Raw genomic sequence first — 27,638 nt, 5'->3', positions numbered from 1 at the left:
CAGCTAGGGTTAAATTATGAGCAATAACGAATTGCGTGAACCTCACTTCTGAATTTATGGTCTCATATTCTGAATTCTTACTCATAAATGTCGTTATCTGCATCGTTTTTGTCTTCACCTCAGCCTTTTGTTGGTGAATGCCGATTTTGTATGTCTGGAACAATCGTTTATCCCGCCATGCGCCACAGAAAAATCGATGTGACAAACTGTACAAAACGCATGACTGTCACTGACTTTTGATGCAATGACCGGATATTTTGCACTATACTCGTTCCTAAATTTTTGATTCACAGTTTTAGTCCTTTTAGATTTACCAGAAACAAGACAATCTAGTGAACGAGACCTCTTTTTTTCCATCTTGTGAACGATCGCATTGGTGTTTCTATACCACTTAGAAAACTAGAAATACCCATCTACACGAGCGCTGATTGGCTGACAAGCACTGATGACGTAACTACGGATTCCCCCACGTACCCAGTATGGAGAAGCACCGCACTCAAACTATTGGTAGACGTCGGAGATACAAATATTTTTTTATTGTTTCAAGCACAAACATGATTATCGCAAGTAACCATTTGGATTATGTTTTTTATTTATTATCAATATTTATTTGTATCTCATTAGAAATTTTCTTTTCACCTCTTTCAAGCCCTGGGGGAACAATTTTTCACTTTATTGTATAGGCCTATATTATATAACAAGTAATATTTTTCTGTATGAGCGTATACTCTTAATGTATACACCAAAATCGTAATGATTACGCTCAAATCGTAATGGTTGGTGCCCCCCGCTAATACAGCGGTAAGTCTGTGGATTTGCAACGCTAAAATCAGGGGTTCGACTCCCCTCGGTAGGTTCAGCAGGTAGTCCGATGTGGCTTTGCTATAAGAAAACACACACGTAATGGTTGGCATCTCTGTTGTTATAGTAAGCTTTCGTAACATATTGACGTCATCTTTCTTGACGTTTTTATGTTTTTCTATAGCTATGTGTGACGTTGTTGCTAAAGAGGCTAGATAAATTTTTTGTTGCATGTTTTAAATACGTGCAGATATAGCAAGTTAGTAAAGACATAAAAACGTTAGGTAGTGAAAGACACGTGAAGCTAGTTTGCGTATGAGTGATTATCCGTAACACATGATTTCTATAGTGTTTTTCACAGTTGTATTGTAACAACAGAGATAGGAGAAATCATTTATATTGTTAGTATAGTTTTAAAAGAACTGAACCAGCCTTTGTAGACTTTGACGGAAAAAAAAAGAAGAGAGACAGTTATTTACAATTCTGAGTACAACTGTGGAAATTCCTGGAATAACGTGAGTGAACTTATTGCAGATTCTGTAGAAAGTTACGGAGTAGAGATAAATAATTATATATACAATTGGTCTTGTCAGTTGGATTCTAAATTAGTTAAATCAGTTTGTGTGGACTTATTGACAAGAAAAGAGAATTATTTAGAATTATAGATACAACTGTGATATTCCATAGTGTAAAAAAGTTTGTAAATAAATTTGAATTGTTTTGAATATATAATTTTACAACAAGTGGTTTGTGTGCTGTCCGTTTATTGTTCTAATTTATTGCTAATGACTCGCATCTAATGTTGGCTAGATGGTTAGGGCGCTCGACTCGCATTCTGAGTATCGAAGGTTTGAATTCCTGACCCACCAAATATTCTCGTTCTTTCAGCCATGAGGGCGTTATAGTGCGACGGTCAATCCCACTATTCCTTGGTAAAAGAGTATCCCAAGAATTGGCGGTGGGGGATGATGACTAGCAGCCTTTCCTTGTCTTTCACCGCTTAATTAGGGACGGCTATCGTAGATAGTCCTCGTGTAGTTTTGCTCGAAATTCAAAACGAATCAAACTTACGGTAAAAGAATCCCAGCCGATATACAATATCCTGACATCCAGAGTTCTTGGCAAAAATAGCTCAGCGCGCTAAGTAAATGTTTTATTACTTCTGCAAGTGAACAATAACAATAAGCTGTTCACTTTACACAAAACTCTACTTGCTGTTTAGAGAAAGCTAAGTTAGTAAGTCGCTTAATCACATCACTATGAAAAATAATAATATCATAGTGGGGATGAATAATTCGTAATATGGAATAAAAACACAGAATAACATTCTCGAAGAGCACTGAGGGAAAACTGTTCCCCAAGAAATGTAATAACAATATTCTTATTATAATAAGAATAATCGTATGTTATACGAAAAGCAAACAAAGTCATTGATGACGGTGTTATCTGTACCTGTTGGTTGTATTAAGCAAAAGGGGTCTGCCACATATGTGTGATCAAGGTTATAAAAATTAGGTCTTTCATCTCTTTAAAGGCGTTGTCTTCCAAAAAGATACTTTAATCTTTTGTAAGGGGAGAACGGATGTACCGTCCATCAATTCCTTTAATACCTTTTTTATGATCATCGTTCTGGTAGAGATTTGTAAAACAAATGACTTTATCTTTTTCTGTGTGCTGTGCATCAGGTGAAAGAATGGATCCAAAATATGGTTATAGAAAACTGTTGACTGTTAGCATTGTTGCCGTTTCAAAATCATTTACAACCTTAGGAATCTGATACGAAATAAAGGGCGCCTCGTTTGTTTATTATATACTCGAGCAATGTCTCATACACACCCAAGATTTTGCTAGGCAGAGATGCGGAAACGTAAGGCACAGCTGATTCGTTCAGTCGTTTCGTGATTTAATACAACCACGTACGTGCTCGGCACATCAGTATTAGCCCCTCATCTGCAAAGTATACCATAAGCCGGTTCTTTATCTCAGCACTACTGCCATACATGACGAATCTAGCTGGATACTGCCGGATACCGCTCTTTAGTTATTCCCAGTTATTATATCTGTAAGGGAAATAGTCTTTCGAAAAACCACTACGATTTTATCTTAGTAGATTCTGGCGGCAAGTTTCGAGATCACCGATGTTGGCTCACAATACCTCGATTTCCCATATTTGCTATCAAGCTGAGTCTGATGTGCAGGGCGTTCTTAGGCTTAGAGACTTTGACAACTTTCTTTTCTGTTTCATGACTATGCGGTGTCAATAATCTGGAGTTTTTAAGCTGAAAATATAACAACAAAAATTACTCTAACATTTAAAACTTAGTTTAGGTTGGTTGTTATTAAGCGTAATGTTAAGTTGTGGGCTATCTTTACTCCGGGCACCATGGGTGAGTATCGAAGTCCGAATTTTAGCATAGTAATCTTGAAGACTTACTCCTGAGGCGCTGGATGGCTTTAAAATGTGAGTGCAATGTTTAAAAAAAAATGTATAACGTGTTAAACAAGTGCAGGGTGTTCGGGAAAGTCACTGTGCAGTTTTGAAAGCAGCGATAACAGCATTCATTCAGTCTATTTCAAGCCAGCAACTGATAGTGGTGTTTAGAAACAAAATAAGAAGGATCCAGGCCTGTATTGATGCCAACGTGGGTCACTTTCAACATTGTTTATAATTGTCATTCATATTTACCTCCTGTATTCTATATTGAAACATGTATGTTAATAAATAAGTGCACAGTGACTTTCCGAATACCCTGTATATAACTGCCGTTACATCGCCTTTAGAGTAATTTGTTTAATGCAAGTCTACAATGTTCAACTTTTCTGGTGGTTTATTTCACATACATCCGTCCAGTATAATGCTTTTGTTTATCTCGTTTCATTGTAATAACACCATCAACAAGACACTGTATCATTTGACAAAAGCTCAGATGAAACTGATTTCAAGTAGATAGTGTACTTATGCTACAATGGAAATTGTGCGCGTTCTAAGTTATTCGCAATAAAGAAAAATCTTGTGAGTCTCTTTTAAGAATTTGACCGTAATGACAAACAGCAACGGTGGAGTCACAAGTTATAGTCTACAGACTCTTTGTCACTCACAAACAACAAATACACCTTTTTCAGAATATTTTTTGAAAATATTGTTTAAGAATTTATAATGATGGTCGAAAGTCCCTTTTTACATTTAATTGGTGGCCAAAGTGAACGGATAGCAGTTAGCTCAGGTTAATTTCATGCACTGTGTAAATCAGTAAACGTTATAAAATAAATTTATAATATTGTATTTCCCGTGAATGTAAGTCTGGCTTGGTCAGATGGTTAAGGCGTTCGACGCGTAATCCGAGGGTCGCGGGTTCAAATCCCTGTCATGCCAAACATTCTCGCAATTAAAGTGGTGTTATTTCACTGAACAGTTACTCAAAACTTATTCAAGGGTTATCCGTGCTATCCGTCTCTGATTTTGAAGTGATAGACTAAAGGAAATGTAGCTAATCAAAATCAACCACACTACCATCAACTCTCAAACTACTTACTTTTAACCAACGAAAGATATGTTTGGACCGTAATGTTATGACGCCCCAAGAGCTGAAGGGACGACATTTCCAGTGATGTGATTAAAAATGAGTCCCGAACGTTGCAGGTTGATTGCTAGACTCTCGGGTTTGAGATCATTGTCACTTAAAATGAAAATATTTGATGACCGTTTTTATTAGTGCTATACAACTACAGTGGTTTTACTTTACTAATTAACAATTTGTATTTCAGCTCACATAAAAGATAATCATTTTACTAATTTCATAACAATAAACCGAAGGGGAATTGCACATTTGATAAGTTTTTAGTTTTCATGTTACACATATAATATTACAAATGTCAACTGTTTTAAGGGTTTCAAACAGTTTAGTATGCTTGTGTGTATTCAGATATTGAATGTATTTATGTCTGCCTTTCTTTCTATTTGATATTGTATCCACCCATCAATACATATTTGGTTTCTTTTTGTTGTCTCTATGTTTATTTATATTTATATTGTGATTTTGTCTACGTAAATAACTTTATGTTTGACTGTATTTATCTGTATTTGTCTTTTATCCATCTGTCTATACTCATTTATATCTGTCAGTGTATATCTTTCTGTTTTTGCTTTTGTGTCTGTGTTTTCTCGTGTATCTGTTTCTTTACTTATCTGTGTTTCCCTTTGCATGTATCTGCCTGTTTATATTTATCTGCGTTACTCTTCTGTATTTCTTCTTATCTGTTTATCTATACTTTGTTTGCATATCTATGTATTTTTGCACCTATATCTATTTATTTTTATATTTTTCAACACATTCTGTATCAGTGTTCACAACAAATCACGTGCTGTTGTAATAATTGTGTGTGAACTAAACTTTGAGAATATCCCGAACCACACAGTTCCCCTGTTCAACAAACGACTGTTATCTCAGCGAAAAATTTATCCTCACAGACTAAGTTTTCCCTGTTCTTCATAGAGTTTGCTTTACGGTGGAACGTGTACTGGCATATTTCATCTCGTGGTACATCTGACAGGTGGGGGAAACGATCCGTGGTTACGGTGATTCTAAACTTTGCTACTTTTTATGACTGTTGGTAAGAAATAATTTTCGTACGGTCGTCTTATGACCTAAAGTTGTTGCTTTTCTTAGCGTGTAATAAATGCGTATTCAAGTAATTTAGAAACAAAACTATGGCCATCTTCTAAGAATCACTAGATTTGCCAACTTCATAACTTTAGGACAAAGAGAATTAAGAATTAATATAGATGTATGTAACCATATAGATGTATGTAGCCGTAGTTTTTAAAAGATGATATTCATAGTTTTTGGTTAAAGTTTGACTTTTTCACACTCGTGTTGGGTTCAAAAAACTATTACAATAGGATGTGTATAAATGTATTTTAAAATATCAATGCCAATTAGAAATGTTTATACAAAGACTGATAAACTACGTTCAAACTTTCGTAAGTTTCACCGTTTTCATTATAAACTCAAATTTAAAATGTATACATTTTCTAAGAAGTATTTTTTTTTGGTATTATATACTTAAATCGTAGATCTAATAAGTGCTGGTGTCCAAATGGCCTTTCTTGAATTTAGAGAAGAGCTTTGAAGAATTAAAACCACAGTCAAAGGTATAATATAAACATAGGTACAAATGTGTATTTTTACTTCTAAAATATTACCGCTTGAAACAAAATTGTTGAAACCTATTAAAGAAAAAAAAAAGAGGTTGCCAGTCATAAGTTTGACGAAAGAATTTGACTAAAATTATTTAGTTTCAGAATAATTCAGATGTTGTGTACTCACAGTTAATTGGAAATCTTATTTAACTTATTGTCAAATTCTGCTTATTCAAGAATTCTCCAGTATCTCTGTAACAACGTGACTCTCTGAATGTGAATTTTGTATCTAAAAGAGTAGTACTTCATTTGTTTGTTTTGTTTTTTGAACTTCGCGTAAAGCTACACGAGGGCTATCGGCGTTAGCCGTCCCTAATTTAGTAGTGTAAGACTAGAGGGAAGGCAGCTAGTTATCACCACCCACCGCTAACTCTTGGGCTACTCTTTTACCAAGGAATAGTGGGATTGGCCATTCGTTATAACGTTCCAACAGCTAAAAGGGCGAGCATGTTTGGTGTGACGGGATTTGAACCTACGACTCTCAGATTGCGAGTCGAGCGCCCCTAATTACCTGACCATGCCGGGTCTTTTATGAAAGTCACAGACAACACAAAGTCACTTAATTGTTACGACTCAACCAGATGGGGTTATGAAACTATAGCAAACGTTACTAAGTCTTTTGTTTATTGAGCTTACACCATGTTACCTAGTGGTGAGAAAAGGGCAATAACCTATTTACACATGGAAACCTTTTTATTTACTTGTTCATCTTTTTATACCATTATTGTTTAAAATAATCCTGTAATTTGAAGTAAGCCGTCACTGACCTTAATAAGGTCTCTTCTGGGAGAAAAGTTTTCCTTATTCAAAGTAGATTGGCGTTTGTTGTTTGAATTGAACTGTAAACTAAACAAGTTTTTAAAATACCGAAAGCTTATAGAACTAAACCTTGGCAGGATGAAAATCTTATATAGCTTCCATTTATTTCTAATCATTATTAATAAATGTTTGCTGTTACAAAAGTTCATAAACTTTTGTGTGTTTTTTGGCATTCTTACAAGTACATTTCTCCTTGTAGGTTTTGCTTACATATCAAATAAATACACATTTCTTTTTATAAGTTTCTGAATGATGAAGCACATTTCACTAAGACACTAGTATAATTATTTAATAGGTTTCCACACGCATTTGTTTAAACTTATATATATTTATATAGAACATATCTTTCAATTCATAACTTCGAATAACATACAGTTCAAAATGCATACAATGTACAGAAAAACAAGAATATCAGACACTGTAAAATCTGAATGTGAGGTAATACCTAATAATTCGTATTGCTGATATTGATAAACCAATATATCTATACACAGTTATAGAACTGTAACTGTTGCACACTTTTGTGTTAATTAAGTTACAGGTTGTACAATAAGAGCAGGTACCACAGTGAAGTCCAAAATATTATTTCGTATAGGTATATATACAAGGTTGAGTACGTTGTATGAAAACGACTTTGAATTTGCAAATCAGCTAGTCACGTGACAACCACAGCTTATGTGCCGGTGGAACGGATTGTAGCAAAAATAAAATTTGGCGTTGTGAGAAGGGTAATGACAGTTCTTTTCAGTGCAAAACTTTAATACACACTGAGCATAAAGATATAATGAAATAGGGAACTTAGAATTTCCAAGAGGGGAAATTAAAGGAATGTGCATCAGCTGAACTTGAAGCAAAAGGCCTATCCAGGAAGAGTTTTGCAAGATGTCTTACAATAACCATAGTGAGTGAAAAGTGCGGCGTCATGTAACAGGTAAGATTCGACGAATACAAACGTCTGTGGCAAAACCCATCCACGTGTCGTAGGTAACAGTAATACATAGACAAGAATGATATCCATTTGAAAAGTGATACTTTTCACGTGTACACAATTTGCTTCCAAGAGATATCCTTTTAACTTCTTATACCTAAGTCAGCTGAAGAATGAAACGTTTATACAGGCTCATTGTAGCCGAGAACACCCACTTGTAGAGAAATATATATATGTAAAAACGGCTGGTTTGGGTTGAGAAAATTTTTATGTACAGGAGCGAACAACGTTTCGACCTTCTTCGAATTTGTGAACCTGACGATGAAGGTTGAAAGATTGTTCGCTTCTCTACGTAAAGATTTTCTCAACTCAAACTAGCCGTTTCATAAATATATATATATATGTTTATACAGGCTATTCTAAACGTAGACTTACCAGTCAAGTTGTTCGTTGATTTCTGTGTCATTAGACTATTAAAATAAGTAATGAGAAACTGTCGTCCTTGTACACTAAATGAGTTATCGAAAGGCACACGAAGGACTGATATGTTTTGGACATGACGACCTCATGACGGAACATTTAATAGGAACAATGCTGAAGGAATAATGTTAAGATACACAATTGTCATATTCGGACGTGGGGACATGGGCTGCAACAACAGTATTACGTACTTTTGTACACTTATTTATAGTGCGTACAAAATATATCAAAATTACGCGTAAAAATGTGTAGTAATGGTACATACAACGTACAGCATGTGTCCATAATATACGTATTAAAGTGTTATTCAACAACAAGCGAACAGCTAGCTATCTTCTCCAGTAACAACAACAACAAAAACAAATATGTTCTAGACAGGATCATGGATAACATCTACCTTGATTGGCTTCATTTACTGGGATACGATCAACAGCACTACTGTGGTGCTGAGGAGCTTCCTCTTGACAAGCTTCAATGGAAAATAATAAAGACAGCTCAGGTTTTAATATATATATATATGAACTCGTTTTTTATTCTGTGAAAATAATTTCATAAATAATGTTGATTTTTTTAGTTTCAGAGTGTGGATAACTTATGCGGTGGATTGTTTTGTTTTTGTTTTTGAATTTCGCGCAAAGCTACACGAGGGCTATTTGCGCTATCCGTCCCTAATTTAACAGTGTAAGACTAGATAGAAGGCAGCTAGTCATCACCACCCACCGCCAACGCTTGGGCTACTGTTTTACTAACGAATGGTGGGATTTACCGTCACATTATAACACTCCCACGGCTGAAAGGGCGAGCATGTTTGGTGTGATGCGGACCAAACTGAGTTGCATCGAGTTTCATTAAATATTTTGATAATAATTTAAACATCTAGTTTTTTAGCTGTAGTTCCTTTAAAAACTAGTCAACTAATTCCTTCAGTGATATTGAATTTTAGGATATATTTCGTTTTGCAATGTTTTTTTGATTTGTTTTCTTTTTGTCAATCTTGAATTATCTATATACAGGTAATTTAAACCCGGTACTAAAAGTAGATCTTCACGTGCTATCATCATGCCAATTCAGTCCTCATCTACGATAACGAGCGAAGAGTTTTCACCTGTCGTTGATTTTTACAGGGGTAGAAGTATCTTCGTCACAGGAGCTTCAGGATTTATGGGCAAAGTAAGTCACTTTGATAACCTCTTCCATGCGACAAATGGTGATTATATACAAGTCATTTTTACACTACTGATAATATAAGCATGTGTATAGAACAGTACAATTTAAAATCAGTGAATATTTTTGTGTTTTAATAATCAGAGACACGAGATGCAAAAAACAAGTTAAAATTCAAGTTTGTCTAATTAAAGCCTCACTAGAGTAATAAAAATATCATAGGTGCTATTTTCATCAAGGAAGTGTAAGTAAAACAAATATTGAGTTGTGTTTCCAGTAGAAAAGAGTGAACTCGATAACTCATGATGCTATTTGCAGTAATTAAATACAAAACAAAAACTCAGTATAATTACAGATTCTGTTTTCACGTGGGAAGTTGAGGTACAAAATATTAAGTACTATGTTCACCACAAAGAGGTGATCTCAGTAAATTATAGTACTGTTTTTACCAGAGAAGCAAATATTGGGTATTATTTTCAATTAAAAAATGTTTAGCTTCTTTCAATCGGAAAATTAAATATAGTAAAATCATTTATGTTACTTTCAATGAGAAAACGTTAACGCAGGAAAAAGCATGGGTGTTATTTTCAACACAAAAAGATACGTGCAGCAAACCATGTGTTTTGCTTATAATACATAAAAAGAAAGATATTGCTGTTGGAAGTGTTTGTATCTACATACTTAAATAAAAACAGCAACAGAGTATAAATTAAAACAAACATACTCACATGTATGGAAGCCTAGTCATCTTATTTTTTCTTCTTCTTTAACAGTGCAAATATTAATGTTTTTGAATTTAATCAAAGCTTTACTCAGGTATTCTACTGTTCAACATTCGTATGGTACTACTGGTACCATATTTCATGATAGGTGGAGCATGTGTAGAGGACATTGTAGAGTCCTGTCATTTATTCCTTTCGCAGTCTTCACTTTCATAAGCTATTCACCCTTTAATAAAGTGTATAAAGCTATAATCTTTTACCAGTTAACAACTATAACCATGTTCTTTAGCATGTTCTTTAGTATGTTCTTTTTTGCTATTTACCTTATGATGCAATCAAATAATGTTATATATCTCTTCTTGACCTTTCGAAAAAGGTGACGCTGCATTTGAAGTTGCTGAATAGCTTGTTCTTGTGTTCTTGTTAGGAATTTCTTTAGAACCACCTATAAATTTACATATTAAAAGCCTATATCCATTCGCTAATCATTCAAAAGTCTTAACTAGATCATTATTCTACTATTTTCATTTTTAACACAGTAATGAACGTAGTTGGAGCCATGCATATTGTACTAAAAGGTGTCCACTTCTTCCAGAATTTGCCATTTACAGTAATTTTCTTTGAGATATGTATCGGTCTGAAGACTAGGATTTTGCAAATGTTGGTTTGTAGGAAAAACTGCTGTTATGTTTAACCTTATCCTTTCTGGGTCTTACAGTACTGCCATATCAATTAAAATGTTGTCTTTCATGGCAAAGCCTTTTTGAAGTCATCCACACCGTTTCCAATGAGTCATTTTGTGTACAGGTAATTTACGTGTTTCTTTTTTTTGGAACCAATCAACCCTTATGCTATTCTAACATAGTTCCTTGGTTCAGATTAAGACTTTCAAGGAGTCCAATGAACATTAAAGTAGAAAAGTTTTACCTTTTCTTCAATCTATAAATAGAGCAGTTGATTTTTACTCGTCTTATTAACAACTACATAAAAATCATTTAATTTAATTAAGATATTTATAGGATTGATCTATTAAAGAAATGAAAAGTGAAAGAAAAATTGGCTGAATTTTTACGTGTACGTTAATAAGCTATTGATATCTCATTCCACAAGAATTATAGTTATAAAGTTTAAGGCTAAAAAAATAATACTAGCTATTTACGTTGCAGTTCTGAAAATAGTAAGGCATTTTCTAATATCAAGAAAGCCTGAAGGACAATACTTAAAAACATTGTTTTTTATTTTAAGAAACAAGACTTTTTCATAGTGGTAAAAGTGAGAAAGTCAACAATGACAATCCAGTTTCAATTTATTTTGTTTTTTCAAGCACTCAACATATTTTTCTATATGGTAACTTGTTGTTGTTGTTTTGAATTAAGCACAAAGCTACACAATGGACAATCTGTGCTCTGCCCACCACGGGTATCGAAACCCGGTGTTTAGCGTTGTATGTCCGCAGACATACTGCTCAGCCACTGGGGGGATATGCTAAGTCAATGATCAAGAACGATCCTACTACCACTAATAAGAATTTTGATTCCCAAGAAAACCTACAGAGGTTGTTTTTTCCTTATTAAAATTAATTTTATGGGCAAAACATGGTCTAGTGATTAGAATTCGTGGGCTGTTAATTTTAATATTCATGGCTTACGTCCTTTTAATTCAAATACGTAATTGCGAGTTCGCTGTAATAGTGATGGACAAATCTGACTAACCTGTCAGACAATAGTAGCCCAGGAATTGCTGATAGTTGCTGTTGCCTAAATACTTTCCCTTTAGTTTATTAATTAAATATTGTGGTTGGGTATGCATGGATGGCTGTTGTGTAACTGTTCGCGAAATTACTAAAAATAAAGCTGTTTGTTTGTTTGTTTGTTTTTGAATTTCGCACAAAGCTACGCGAGGGCTATCTGTGCTAGCCGTCCCTAATTTAGCAGTGTAAGACTAGAGGGAAGGCAGCTAGTCATCACCACCCACCGCCAACTCTTGGGCTACTCTTTTACCAACGAATAGTGGGATTTACCGTCACATTATAACGCCCTCACGACTGAAAGAGCGAGCATATTTGGCGCGACAGGGATGCGAACCCGCAACCCTCAGATTACGAGTTGCACGCCTTAACACGCTTGGCCATGCCGGGCCTAAAAATAAAGTTTCTTGAATTTTAATCACTTAGAAATAATATCCACATAAAAGTAAGGAGTGTTTGTAACTATTTATTCACATTTCCAACCTTTTCAGTGATGTTTTCTGTTTAAACATTACTTTATTACAAGGTATGGCTTTTACAGTAAGGAAGAATAATTTTTGAACATGTACGATATTTCTGTCACTGATTGCAACAGCGAAGAAAGTTTTAGTATTTAAATCAACATTCAACAGTCTCTCTGTGAATATTTTTAAATTGATGTTAACCTTCTCACGTATTTTTAACAAAACTTTTGTTCAAAACTATTAAAAATATTTTTATTGATTGAACTAATGCAGAACACACTAAAATATTTTAATGAATTTGCATAAAACGTATTCAGTAAATATAAAGAAGAGATGTTACCATTAATAACTTGCAGTTTTTATAATGAGATTGAGTATTATTATTATTGTTTAAAATAAGCTGTTATATACAATATAGACGTCACATAATACATTCTTGGTTGTAATTTTTCCTTATCACAGAAACGGCGAATTTAACAAAAAAGAAATGCAGGTTTTTGGCGTTTCTTACATGAAGTTAGACCGGTTTGAAGAATTTCACCCCTTTGTAATAACCTTCAACAAAGCTGATAATGGTTTTAAAAAAATAACATATTGAAAACATTAAGACGCTTTTCTGTAATGAGGTATGTATTAAGGAAAACGTTTCAAGAAGGAAAAGAATATAATGAAAAAGTTAATTTGAAACTTTCAAGTGACGTCAGCTTTAGTCACGAGTTTTTCCTGTTAAATTCCAACAAAAGTTGATAATGTATTGTTATTTACAGGAAGAAATAAGAACACGTTTTTTGTCATGTAGGGCTTATAATATCTTATGTATTGATTTTTTTGTTCTTGAATTTCGCACAAAGCCACACGAAGGTTATCTTCGCTAGCGGTCCATAAATTAACAGAGTAAGACTAGATGGAAGACAGATTGTCATTACAACCCTCCGCCATCTCTTGGGCTACTCTTTTACCAACGAATATTGGGATTGACCCTCACTTTATAACTCTCCCACGGCTGAAAGGGCCAGCATATTTAGAGTGACGGCAACCCACAGACCGATAGTTGAGCGCCCTAACCATCTGGTCCTGCTGGGCCATTCTAAAGTTATGAACACCATACATTTTGCCAAAATTTGTTGACCCATGGCCCTCAGAAAGCATGGATATGACCCAGGTGGAGTTATGGAAATGAAATAAAGAAATAAAAGACAAGTCTTGGACAATAACTAAAAGTATACTTTTATTGTTTAATTTTATATGTTTATAAACATGAATTTTTTTGTTTAAGTTAGAAGTAACTTTTATTTTAACGTGCATAACACACTGAGTTGTTTGTGCTTTTGTAAAGTGTAATGGAAACCCTACCAAAGGATATGACGAATATAATATGGTTGAAATACAATTATTATACAGTATTTCAATTCTTGAAAACCCCTATTGGACTAGATGTAGAACGTAGTGTTTAAAATCTAATAGGTCTGATTGTAATTTCTTATGACAAGTATAATTAATTATAATCATATTTCGCTAGCTTGTAAAAGGCGCTCACACCATAACAAGTGTTAAAGATAATCCGTGATGACGAGAAAACCACTTATAGAGAAAATTATTTAAAAACGGCTGGTGTGGGTAGAGAAGGCACTAATAGAGGAGCGAACAACGTTTAGACCTTCTTCGATCATCGTCAGGTTCACAAAGAAAGAAAGAGTTACTGACCAGTAGCTGACCACATGTTTGATGGCGGTTGTGTAATTTAGTGTAGGAATGTGAAGGGCGTGCTTAGATGTTTGATTATATTTTTTAATATAGGTATAAAGGAGTTCCTTTGTATTGGCTTATTTTGGGCTTGAGTTGTTGTATAAGTAAGGCTTCTTTAATTTTGCAAACAAACATAAATGAAGTTTTAAAATGAAGTCAACTGAAGTTTAAAAATGGATTCTTAAAAGCTTGATCAACTACATTTTTAGACAGTTTCAGCAATAATTCGTTTATGAGAATAGGCATAGAATTTTGTATTTTCACAGGATCTTAAGAAAGGGTAGCAGATTAAATTCTATTGTGCCAGAAACATTACACTCTAAACAAATATTGCATTTAGTATAAATACACGCATCTAGTAGTAAAATAATTCTATTTTTTAAATGACCTTGATTAAGAAAAAATCACAAGTTTCTGCTAAGTTGACTTCCATGCTATTGACTTAGTTTTATTTCGTTGACATTTGTGTGCTAAAATTGTAAATGCACACATCACACTCACACCTGACATTTTAAGGGTAAATTTACAAATAGAAATAACATTAATTTCTAATTTTTGCGGTTATTGCGAAAAATGTATGTGCTTAAACCTCAGAAATCATTTTTAATCTACCAAAATAGCTCTTACAAGTTAATATATCTTTTTATGTGAATACTTTAATTATTTTTATGTTAACTCTCTGTGTTACTAAAGAAAGAATGCGAAATAGTGTATACAAATTTTATTAAGTTTTGTTTTTATGTTCAACATACAACAAGACTATTTTTACTTTTAACCTTTACTTTTAACAGAAAACTGTATGAATTTAACCAAGAATCTGTACATTTCAATAACAATTTTATATATTTGAATTTTAGCTTTCACTGTTGACGAGACTGGTTTGGTAGATAAAACCTCTAACGTGTTTTTTTTTTATGAAGCTGAATAACCAAATGTTTAAGACAGCACTGCTGCAAAATACTGGCTACAATATTTAATTAAATTAGTTTTAGTTTTTATGATACTTTGTTAGTGTTATTGTAAGAGTTCTGAGCTATAACTTCTTAAATATATATTCTATTCACAAACTAAATATGACACTACTACTGATTTTTCAAGATTTACTCTTTCCTGCAAATAAAAATTATCCTTGACTGACCAATCTACAAGTCTACATTCTTCTTCACTGTGAATGTGTAAAATTTGGAGTAAGGTACTTTTGTCCATGATGACTTCTTTTTAAAGCGAACACACTATAATACAACAATCACACTACATCTGTTCTATTCAGTGTAAATTAGGCCTTACACACATGGTTCGGCATGGCCAGGTGGTTAAGGCACTAAACTCGTTATCTGAGGGTCTCTGGTTCGAATCTCCGTCACACCAAACATGCTCGCCCTTTCAGCTGTGGGGCGTTATAAAATGTTGTGCCTGATGTTGTAGATGGCATGTTTTAATTGATTAATGGGCCTGTTAATTAATTTATTAGAATATACCATTTGCCCGGTTCTATTTGGGAAGACCTGGCATGGCCAGGTGGTTAAGACACTCGACTCGTAATCCGAGGGTTGCAGGTTCAAATCCCTATCACACCAAACATGCTTGCCCTTTGAACCATGGATATGTTATAAAGTGATGATTAATCCCACTTTTCTTTGGTAAAAGAGTAATCCAAGAGTTGGGTGGTGATGACTAGCTGTCTTCTCTCTAGTCTTATTGGAGAATTAAGAACGGCTAGCACAGGTAGCCCTCATGTAGCTTTGCCCGAAATTAAAACAAACAAACAATTGAAGTCAGAATCGGTACGGATGACAAATATTAAGAGTTTAAATAATAGAAGAGTATTGGATTCTTTAAACCATACACATCCGCCCTCACCAGTATCACAGCAGCATGTCTGCGGACTTAGAACGCTAGAAATGGGTTATCGTGATGGGCAGAGCACAGATAGCCCATAGTGTAGCTTTCTGCTCAACTATAAACAAACAAGCAAACAAAACATTTATTTATTTATTTTACAAGGTCAGTTACAGTATTAGTAGAAATATTGGTGACATTTGAATAAGAGGAAGCTGCAATAATACACCGAATTATGTTCATGACAGCCTAATTGATTATAATTTAATGAGAGCAGAGTTAATTTGGTTAAACGTAATTAAATTGGTTATAATACCTTCAATGTTTGCAGGTTGGGATTTTGATTATTTTTAGTATGGTTAAAGCGAAGATAAATGTTACAAGTCTTTCTTAAATGAAGCATTAAGCTCTTTCAAAATTCCAATTTGACATGTTTTGCTAAGTGAACAATTCTAAGTATTATTTGATATTCTGTGCTTTAAATTTTCACATTTGTTCGAAATATTCGAACAATGATTCTTGGACATGGAACATGAAAAGCCTAGATTCGTGTTTCAATAGCAGCTCTCATAATAATAACACCAAAATGTTAATAATAGTTTAATTCAAAGTTAAACGACTTAAACTGTTTCTAAAAGTCATCTTGTAATCATGACTGAGTTGGAGTTTCCTTTTATTCGTGATTCAAGTAGTTTAAAAAACGGTTTCAATTATAAACAGATTAATGTATAAAAGCAATCAGTTTAATAATGACTGTGTTTTTTTCTACTGTTGCATGTTTAAACAGAACACCTGAAAACCAAGGAAGTTTAAAAATGTCTTGTGGATAATGTTTTAGGACAAATTTAAAAAAAATTGACATTATCAATCTTTATAGCTTCAAAGTTACATCTTTGAACTTAAAAGACAGTTAAAAATGATTAAGTGTCGATCATATCATTATTAGAAAACAATTATAATTACTTTCTTAGTGAAATGGCGTAATGACATAACCTGCACACAAGGACAATGCATTTTTAGTCTGTTAATGAGAATTCTATAATGAAAACATCACATCCGCTGAGAAGATAATGGTCCAGAATCAGTTTGAACATAAAACAAGTTAAGATTACTCCTCAGTCAAAATAAATGCAGTTAACTGAAGAGGCGTTCATTGTTAATCAGTCCATAATTTCTCCGTATAATTATTCCCAAAGATTTATGGTAACCGGTTGCACATTGAAAGGTTCGAGAGATAATATGTCATTGAACATACATCACACTTGCAGCTGCGATAACATTATAGTCCCGACAGTCACTTCTGTAACCGTATAATGATGGCAATGTTGCTGACTGGTTGTTCTTCCTCAGTTTAGTCTATTTGTAGCACAAGATGCTTTTCAAATTAAAAATATTAATGCCGTATGATCCTAAATACAATAGCTTAATAATTGTTTCTATGTATGTGCCCATTTAAATAAATTTGCATCTTCTTTGGGGACATTCTGGAATGGCCATGGTCTTGTAGTTATATCATAACTGGTGGAATTGTATGCCCTATAATTGAGCCACAATAATGCTTTTGAACATGCCTCACAGTTTTATCTCCCCTGCTAGTACCGCGGTAAGTCTACGGATTTACAACGCAAAAATCATGGTTTCAATTCCTCTCGGTGAACTCAGCAGATAGCCCGATGTGGCTTTGTTAATTGAAAGCACACACAGTATGAACTTTGTAGAAATTATATTTGCAACAGTAAATCTCGCTATTTGTTATTACGATCGTGCTGTTTTAGTATTTTGTTTTATCTTCTTATATCCATCAGCTTTATTTATGTTGTACTTATTTATATCAGGAATAACTCATACCAGTGTAAGCATAACAAATTCCTGACCATTATTAATAATTAATGACGTAAATTTAATATTTTGTTTTGTTTCTTACTGTCAGTATATCACTTTCTTACTTCTCCTCTGGGCCGGCATGACCAGCCAGTTAAGGCAGTCGACTCGTAATCCGAGGGTCGCGGGTTCGAATCCCGTCACATCAAATATGTTCGTCCTTTCAGCTGTGGGGGCGTTATAATGTGCAGTTAATGCCATTATTCGTTGGTAAAAGAGTAACCCAAGATTTGGCGCTGGGTGGGGATGACTAGCTGCCTTCCCTCTAGGAGGGACGGCTAGCGCAGATAGCCTTAGTGTAGCTTTGCGCGAAATTCAAATATAAACAAACAATAAACTGAACTACTGTCAAGACCAAAACAAGCAAGATGAGAACAAAAAGGAAACTTACTCTTTGTCTCGACTTCACTTCGTCTACTTCTATTGGTGTGTTTTCAACTTCAATTTGTTTTTCCATTGTTGGATTTTGGTTCCTAACGTATTTCTAACACAACTTTGTTAAGATCATGCTATTTTTATACCTTGCTTTTCTTTCTTATGGAACCTTTTGGTTAAGGTTAAGGTGCTCGACTTGTATTTTGAGGGTCAGTTATCTGAATACCTGTAACTTAACATGCTGGTCATTTCAGCCATGTGATATTTGTGATGTAACAAGCAATCCCACTATTCGTTGTTGAAATAGCAGCCCAAGAGTTGAAAGTAGGTGGTTTTGACTAGTTGACTTACCTATAGTTTATCACTGCTAAAGTAGGAATAGCTAGCGCAGATATGGCCGGCATGACCAGGTTGGTTAAAACGTTCGACTCGCAATCTGAGGGTCTCATGTTCGAATCGCTGTCACATCAAACATGCTCGCCCTTTCAGCCGTGGGGCGTTATAATGGGACGATCAATCCCACTATTCATTGGTAAAAGAGTAGCCCAAGAGCTTTTACCAACGAATAGAGGGATTAACCGTAACATTATAACGCCCCCACGGCCGAAAGAGCGGGCATGTTTGGTGCAAAGGGGATTCAAACCCGCGACCCTCAGATTACGAGTCGAGCGTTTAACCACCTGGCCAGGAAAACGTTATAGACTGGTTTAGATGTTACTGAAGTCCACAGAACCAAACGAAAAATTAACTCGCCTTTTAATACAACAACTTTCCTACACTTAAATCTGGCCCACATTTCACTTGGGAAGAGAAAAAAAAAACACTAACGAGGTCTTATGAAACCAGCGTTTTGATGGATTGTTTTGCTCTTAACATTTACTATCCTATCAGGAGAAAACCTGATTGTGCTGAGTTTCTACTGCAGTTGATTGTGCAAATAACTTTGTGTTAAACTTGAACTAATACTACTCATCAATTGATTTCTATGTGTGTGTCCGCGGAGATGGAACCCAGAACTTTAGCCTTACAAAGTTCCACGCTTACCGTTGAGCCTTAGGGGATGGTTGTAAATAAAGAAAGAGTGATGTAATATAAGTACATTATATTAGAATTAAAGTATGATATATGTTGGGTTCCGAATTAATGTTGTTTGAACTGGAATGTGTTTGCGATATTGCTTAAATTGTTCACAGTAATAACTCTCTTCTGATAAAAAGAAAGAATTACAGATAATTTTGTCTTTAAATTATCCAGTTTTCTGATTTCTTATGTGAAGTAATTAGTGTTAAGTACGTGTGTTGTATGAACTTCCTCAGGTTCTTGTCGAGAAACTACTTCGATCTTGCCCTGGCATCGAGAATATCTACATACTGTTAAGACCAAAAAAGGGAAAGCAGGTGGGACAACGTTTAGAAGAAATTCTCAATTCAGAGGTAAGGTCCTCAGAATAATATATTTGTTTGGTGCAGATTTTGGCTGTTGTTACCTTGTGCTGAATTTTTATTTATTCAACTATAGCTTATTAGTTAACTCTTTTAACTGAAAGTACAAATAATAATAACGATATTTTCCGTTATATGCGCATATATTAGAAAAAGGGTTTGTTTAAAAAAAACGTAAAAACAATGAATAAATAAACAAACATGAAATTTCATTATTCAGATTGTCTACCTTGTTTGTCAGTATCGTAACTATTTATATTATATTAATGGATGTTATTTTTCTGTGTTGTTTTTAGTTAACATGCCTTAAATTTATATGCTAATTTTTTACTTCCCTTCTTTTCCATTTTTGCTTACTATTTAATATATGATCTTACAGAGAAGCTTCGGATTTTTAGAAAAAAACAGAAGATTTACATTTTCGAAGAAATCTAATCACCTGTTTGATTATTGATAATAATAAATTTGGTGGGTTTTTACTTTTAACGAAAATAATTTATGATATATTTAGGGAGGGTAAAGGAAATAATAGTTTCAAAAGAGTTTGTTGGAACTATTTCCAAAACTCTTATAAACTTATTGTTCAACGTTAGAGTAAGTGTGTGTGTGTTTCTTATAGCAAGGTTACATCCGGCTATCTGCTGAGCCACCATTACAGTAAGATTATTCATTAATAACAAACGCCATTATTGACTTTTTGAAACTTAAGTGTTAGAAAGAACTATGATTTTTAAAATTCTCACAAGTTTTTATCTGTTTTACATATTAAAACTTTTGTTTAATTTACTCACTACGTTTCGTCAAGTTTACAAGAAGAAATTGTACGTATCTGATAATGCCAAGTAAATAAACCTGACGAAACGTGAATAAAATAAAGTTTTACTTCGTACAGCTGAGAAAACTTGTGTGAATGTTTGAAAACTGTTGTTACGTTTGATTCACAATTCTGCCTTTACTTTCTTTAGTTGTTCAGTCATTTGAAAGAACAACAGCCTTATGTGATTAAAAAGGTTATTCCCATCGCTGGGGACATCACCTTACCTGACCTGGGGATCAACAACTCCGATCGATCGACGTTGATAGAAAATGTGTCTGTTGTATTCCATTCTGCAGCTACTGTCCGGTTTGATGAGCCATTAAGGTAAGATACTGAGATGAAAGACTGTGGGAGAAAAGTTAATTCTGCAAGAATAGTTTATTTCTTATTCTCAAGACAGCTGGTATGGGTATTAAAACTTTAATTAAAATGAAGAAAGTACAGAACACAATTTCGACGTTCTTAGATCATATTTCTTAACCTGAAGATGACCTAAGAAGGTCAAAACGTTGTGGTGTACCTTATTTTAATCAAAGTTTTAATACTCATACCAGCCGTCTTGAGAATACATTTTTACTTTAAGTGGGTTTCTTGTCATCATGAAATAAGTAGCTTATTCCATATTTGAATTTCGTAGCTGGACTATGCATAGCTTATGTTGTCACCAGGTGCTGACTATGAAGCAGAGAATTTATGGTTTGAGAGCCTTTTACATAAAATTTAAGTCCACAAGTTGGTTTATGGGTGCACTATGAGAGTGCTGGCGAAATCTCACTATTAAATCATATTAACATTAGCGAAAACATTTGCAGTAGCTGGTATATCAGATGTTAATATGGATTGGTAGTCTTTGTGTAGTTTTGTACGAAATTCTTAAACAAACAAAAATAAATCTTTGTGCCAGAATTCAATATTAACCTCCATTCTTTTGATGTATATATTTATATTATATTGGTGCCAGGTCCTATCAGTTTTCACCAACTTCAACAAAATAACGTTTGAGAAAATAAGCGCTACCTATTATCCCTGTTTTTAATATTGTTTCTATTTACTGTATACTAATTATGCTTCATTATATGCTTCTTTTTTATAGAAGAACTGTTTTCACCAAAAAAGTCTAAATAAAAGAAATAATTATTCTGATATATATAATTCATTTTAAAATAGGCAAGTGTTTAAGAAATATTGAAGTACACACTGGTGAAGACGTCTTACGTAATAATATGATAGCATATGAGAACCCCATCATTGAGAAGAAGTAAAGTAGTCATGATTTTATTTGAAAGAATATTTAACATTTTTACTTATTATATGGTTATGATGTTCTTCATTTTGAGATACAAGCAACAAGGACCAAAACTCAATTTAGGTTACAGTTTTGAAACAGTTTGAAATGTAATTGAGGAAAATATTGTACAGTTGAAAGCTGAAAAATGCCAGCAACCACTCGTAGTTAATAATATAAAGTTCTATTTAATCTGATTATTCCTCTCTTCCCCTTATAATACTACAGATTTGATGTTTACTGCTTTCTCTACAAGCTGTTTTGTTATTAGAAGCAGCTTGCACACATAGTCCTTGTTTAGTTTTGAGCAAAAATGTTAAACAAACGTTTCATTATGTTTCTGTAACTCTTACATTAAAATGGAGGAAGATAACTGATATAGAACTGCTAGTTTTAAAACAACAACCTTATCATGTCATTTCAAACTTTGATTAGTGGGAATGAGATCTGTATATTCACAAGCAATTTAATTTATTTGTAATTAATTTACATAATGATACTTCATGCCTTAATTTTCAAACAAATGATATTTTTTTCCTTCTGAAAAAACAACTTTCTTATCTATGATTTTCCACCACAAATCATGATTAAGGTAGTACAGTTCTCAACCTTTTATGGCTCAGGTACTTGTTAACACTAATGGTCAGCCTTGATGCAGTGAATAGTTTTAGTGCATAAAGTAAAATAAAACCAGTAAATACTTAATAAATAAATAAATGAAGTATCATCTATTATCAAAGACTATCTGTGACCCTTTGATGCATTCTGACAACCAAATTTTGGATCATGACCAAAGGGTTGGGAAACGTTGAATTAAGGGTGAACTAACTGATTTCAGTGTACCTTTGTGTTACTCTTAGTTGTGAAAGCAAGAATAGAGATGAACTTACATTATACAGGTGTGTGTGTGTATTTTCCTTTTTAACAAGATTTTCATAGGTCATCTTTTAGTCTATTATTTGTAAAACATACTGGTTTTATTTTCTAATTTGTTCTACTAAATCATATAATATTAAAAGTTTTGAGTATAATAAAACATTCTTTAATTGATGTTTGCAGTTTACAAGGCCTTTTTTCATCTCTAATATCCTAATAGTTACGTAAATGAGGAAATGCATTTTGAAACAAAAAATGTCACAGTGGCATTTTACTCTGCAACATACATACCTGTGTTGGTGATACAGTTAGATACAAGCATATAAAATTAGTCATTTTCATCAAAACTAATTATTTGCTGATATTTTGAAAGACAATCTTAATTTCTCTTGAACAGTAAACTTCAATACAATCTTATGTTACAGGGAAGCAGCAAATATGAATATATTGGGTACCAAGAAGGTTGCTGAGTTGTGTAAGAATATGCCTAATTTGGTAGTAAGTAAGCTTTTTTTTTATTACTCACTTAATATTGAATGTACACTATCATTAAAATGTATTAAATATAGAACCAGTAAAGACTATTTATGTAACTGACACACACAAATGCAATTATAATATATTATTGTGATAAGACAAGTTTGCTTGTTCACCAAATCTTCTGAATGATGAATGAAGGTAATTTAAAAAAAAGTTATTTAAAAAAAAAGTAGTATTTTGTTATTCATCCTTACCAAATTCTGGTTTGTAAACGATTCATACAAAACTGGTAATAATTACACGTCACCAGGTCAATCTATTCCACACCATAACAATTATTGTTTATGCAGTTTGATAATATAAATGACTAGTTTCATATTCCAACTAACCTGATGAGTCTTAGTATTAGACAAAAGGTCTCATTGGTACTAAATATACCACTTTACTTGTTTTTAGAAATATTCACCATGACATTAGTTTTCTCAAAGTGACCAGAGTTTACCTTTTACCATTGTTTTAATGTACAAAGATAATTGCCTGAAGAATATATGCAGCATTAAAATATAAACAAAGCTGGTAAAAGCAGAAACTGTGGGAACAGTGTTCTATAAGAACCTGTGCCTTTCGATTTTAAACTTTGTGGCCAAGGTTTTGTTTTTAAAAGGATAATTATCATAATCATACACTTAAGCGACATTGAGGTAAGAAACAAAATGTGTATTTCCAACATGGTGTGGCCACACAGTCACTGTAATCTCACTTATTGAACTCATTTAAGATCTAATTGCTAAACATGTGAAACCTGTTGTGACACTTCGGTATGTGTCATCTGTGATATTACATTCATAAAGCTTGGAATGTCCTAACACCTGAATATTTTGGTAAACTGTCTGATAGAGTACTATGAATATGAAAACCTGTGTTAAGGTCAGAAGTGGCCATTTTGATTAATCTAACATTGAAGTGAACATAATCAGATTATGAATCATTTGTACAAGTTTAATTGCATAAGTTACTTTTTATTGATATTATAACCAATAAGTAATAAGTTAGCATTGAGTGTATTTGTTTAAAATGTATCTGCAAAAACTTCCCTGTTTCCAGACCTTTGAAATATAGTATATACAGTATGTAGTTATACCTAAAAAATACATCCAGGTGGTTTACATTTAATGTAACAAGTTCATAAGAAACATTCTTATAATGTCATTAGATTAAACATTTTTTTTCACCTCATTTATTTTTGTGCTTTTAATGAGAAGTTTTATCACTTATGAAAAACCTCAAAGTTCTTAAATTGGTTTTGTCTGTCAGGTTAATGTTATATTGATTTTTTTTTTTTTTTTCTAGGTGGTAGTTTAACTTCAGTTTTCTACTAGGCTACAATTAGTGCTATTTAAAAAACATTGGAAAGTGTACAATGTAAAATATTGTCTAGTCTATTTGAGTTCACTCTTTAGTTATATCAGGATTCAATAAAGCATTTTTGTTGTATTTTTAGTATTTAAATGTAATTGTAGGTCTTGATTGATAATGTCTGACATCAGGTGTTATCTTAGTTCAGTGTGCCATCACATGTTATTTTGACTAAGTGTGCCCTCCTATTGTATCTTTGTTCAGTGTGACTTATTATTGTATCTTGGATCATTATGTCTTTATGTTGTATCTTGGTTAACCATGAAGGCACACTGAACCAATATACAACATAAAGACATAATGATCCAAGATACAATAATAAGTCTGCCCTCCTATTGTATCTTGGATCATTATGTCTTTATGTTGTATCTTGGTTAACCATGAAGGCACACTGAACCAATATACAACATAAAGACATAATGATCCAAGATACAATAATAAGTCTGCCCTCCTATTGTATCTTTGTTCAGTGTGACTTATTATTGTATCTTGGATCATTATGTCTTTATGTTGTATATTGGTTCAGTGTGCCTTCATGGTTAACCTTGGTTTGTTATGTTATATATTGGCTCACTCTGTCTTCATGTTGGTTCATAGTTCATTGCATCTTCATGTTGTATCTTTGTTCGTTGTTTCATTCTATCGCATCTTGTTTCAGTGTTTACATTATGCCTGTTGTTGGTTTAGTGTGTCATTGTAGTAGGTTCTTGGCACAGTATGTATCTATGAAAGTTCATAGAGTGTTACTGTTCATGGTAAGTATTTTCTCATATAAAGTGTTACATTTTGAATAAAGTTGTAATGTGAAATGTTAGTAATGTTTATGACTATATATACTTTTTAAGGCCTTAGTTCATGTGTCTACTGCCTATTGTAACTGTGACCGGAAAGAAATTGACGAAGTAATTTACCCTCTACCCATTGATCCTGAAAAGTTCTTGGAAGCTGTGGAGTAAGTACTTATTAGTATAGCTCAGAAATGGTCACTATTCTCCTAGAGAAGTGAGCTAGTAATGATTTGTTCGAATATCGCTTAGTAAAAGGTCCCACTGTACTTGGAATCAAAAATACACATGAATGATTATTTATAAGTAGTAAGAAGTTTAAAGTTTGAAGATGAATTTATGTAAGGAAACTTGGTATGGAGCTACAATATAAATAATAGCCTATTATATCATTCCTATCAACACTTAGCTCCTGAAAGGGAGGGTATTAAGGTTGGAACCAACAATAGTTACTTTATATATGAATGATAAATTGACTTCTATAGATATTAAACTTTCTCTATTCTGTCCAAGTAAATATGTTTTGTAACCCATAACTGACTATTTAAGCTCTCACCTATGTTCTATTATTTGTAAAGAAATCTGCTTTCATTTTACTATAGAAGCTATGTTCCATGATCAAAGTAAGACTACTTTACTGCTTACTAGTTCTTGTGGATGACAAGTAAAGTTAATTTGAAATAAAATAGAAAAATAATCTGATGTTAATAATGATCATAAAACTAGTTCTGTTGTTTAATGACTTAAATAAAGCTACTCTTCATCAGCTTTATCTAATTCACACTAACAAAGAGTTGTTAGTAAAGTAGTTAATGATATAATACCACCTGAACCACTACTATGCATGTCATATCTAAGTCGGCCTGATAAGCTCTAGTATTGGGCAAAAGTTCTCATTGACACAGGATAAAGCAGGTATAAATTGTAACTATTCAAGATTACACATCCAAAATAGTTTTGATTTAAAAGCGTAACGTAATAGTACTTTGTATAGTGTTCCAGCTGTGTAACTAATTTAGTTACAATTTTCAGAAGATTATGCAAGCTCAAATATTTAACATATGTATTTAAAAGTACATTATACAGATTCTTTAGGCATGTTTATCAAACATATACAATAATTATAGCACATGAAAGTAAAGTGGTATGAAGTTAAATGTTGTGTAGTTCACCCAATATACTAACTTTTTAAAACATAATATTAACATAATTGTGTATTGCATAATTTTATGAAATGTAGATATAACTGAGGCTATCATACTTTGTTATGATGATTAAAACCAACACTGAGCTGTAAATGGCCCCTAGTCCTCAATGGGACAGTGATAAGTCTATAGACTTACTAGGCTAAAACCTGGGGTTTCATTCCTGATGAGGCTTTGCTCTAAACACAAACAAACAAATAAATGGCTTCCTTTCTTGTTCCTGTGGTGTGAACACTGAAAAGAAGTTATTTGGTTTTATCTAATTTTTACATTAACTGTGCTTTAGAAGTGTTGTGTATTATTTCATTCCAGTTCTATCATAAAGCAAACTTTCAGTCTTATTTTTTAAAACTTAACCATGAATAGATTTATTTAATTAAAGCACTAATGCACATGGCAGCATGAAAACATTGTCTACAAGCTATGGTAGGAAAACATGGTTCTTTTTTTTTGTAAAGCTAAATCAGTAATATGAAAACACAAGAGCAAAACGACCTCAACTTTGTCAAGCAGACTGGTTTTATTGTTGTAATAGGCAGTAATAAAAATATTCAAGATTATAGAAATTATTCTGTGTCAGTTTTGAAGAGCAAGGGAGATACTGGATAAGAGAAATTGAAAATTACAGTAGTGCAAAGTTCACTTTTATCACATGTGATATCTAGAATAAAACCCATGAATTATTATTCCCTCATCCTTATAAAAGTAAAAGAAGAAGAGAAAACTGGAATGTCTGTAAAGGTTTTATTTGACCCATTGTCTTCCCCTGTTCATATTTTGAAAGTAATTTACAGTTACTAAAAGAAAAGAATATAAAAAAGAAAATTAAACTATCAGTGTGTATAATGAGTCATATTATATATTGTTTTACTTTTTCTCGAAGATGGATGGATGACCAAATGTTGGAGGCATTAACATTACAAGTACTGAAAGATCAACCGAACACGTACACTTTCACCAAGGCCCTAGCTGAGAGTTATCTGGTTGAACAGTGCCATAATTTACCTGTGGCCATTGTCCGGCCTTCAATAGTGACTGCAACATGGAAAGAACCATTAGTTGTGAGTTCTTAGGTGAACTTGACTTAGTTATAAAAGATACAAAGATTAACCCAAAATTATTAACATCATTTTATATTTTTTATTATTGGTGGGGTCCACATATTG

General features: G+C 33.2%; 1 protein-coding gene across 21 annotated transcripts in view; it reads left to right on the top strand.

Annotated features, from left to right (window-relative positions):
• Window positions 1-27,638, top strand: part of LOC143255657 (putative fatty acyl-CoA reductase CG5065) — a 128,409-nt gene that overhangs the window by 75,539 nt on the left and 25,232 nt on the right. For 16 of the 21 annotated variants that reach the window (XM_076511660.1, XM_076511679.1, XM_076511664.1 and 13 more), the window contains 6 exons: window positions 9,242-9,398; window positions 19,483-19,599; window positions 20,574-20,749; window positions 23,012-23,084; window positions 25,328-25,434; window positions 27,356-27,533. In XM_076511660.1, coding sequence (XP_076367775.1) covers window positions 9,288-9,398; window positions 19,483-19,599; window positions 20,574-20,749; window positions 23,012-23,084; window positions 25,328-25,434; window positions 27,356-27,533 — 762 coding nt within the window. In that variant the 5' untranslated portion in view covers window positions 9,242-9,287. Of the gene's footprint in view, window positions 1-1,074; window positions 1,317-5,294; window positions 5,413-7,732; window positions 7,752-9,241; window positions 9,399-19,482; window positions 19,600-20,573; window positions 20,750-23,011; window positions 23,085-25,327; window positions 25,435-27,355; window positions 27,534-27,638 lie in introns of those variants that run through there. The other 5 variants (XM_076511670.1, XM_076511665.1, XM_076511672.1 and 2 more) reach the window with 3 other exon arrangements.

The sequence above is a fragment of the Tachypleus tridentatus genome, chromosome 7, assembly GCF_004210375.1.
Source record: "Tachypleus tridentatus isolate NWPU-2018 chromosome 7, ASM421037v1, whole genome shotgun sequence".
Classification (NCBI taxonomy): Eukaryota; Metazoa; Arthropoda; class Merostomata; order Xiphosura; family Limulidae; genus Tachypleus; species Tachypleus tridentatus.
Note: the sequence above shows the minus strand (reverse complement) of the source record. Positions and strands in the feature narration are given on the sequence as shown.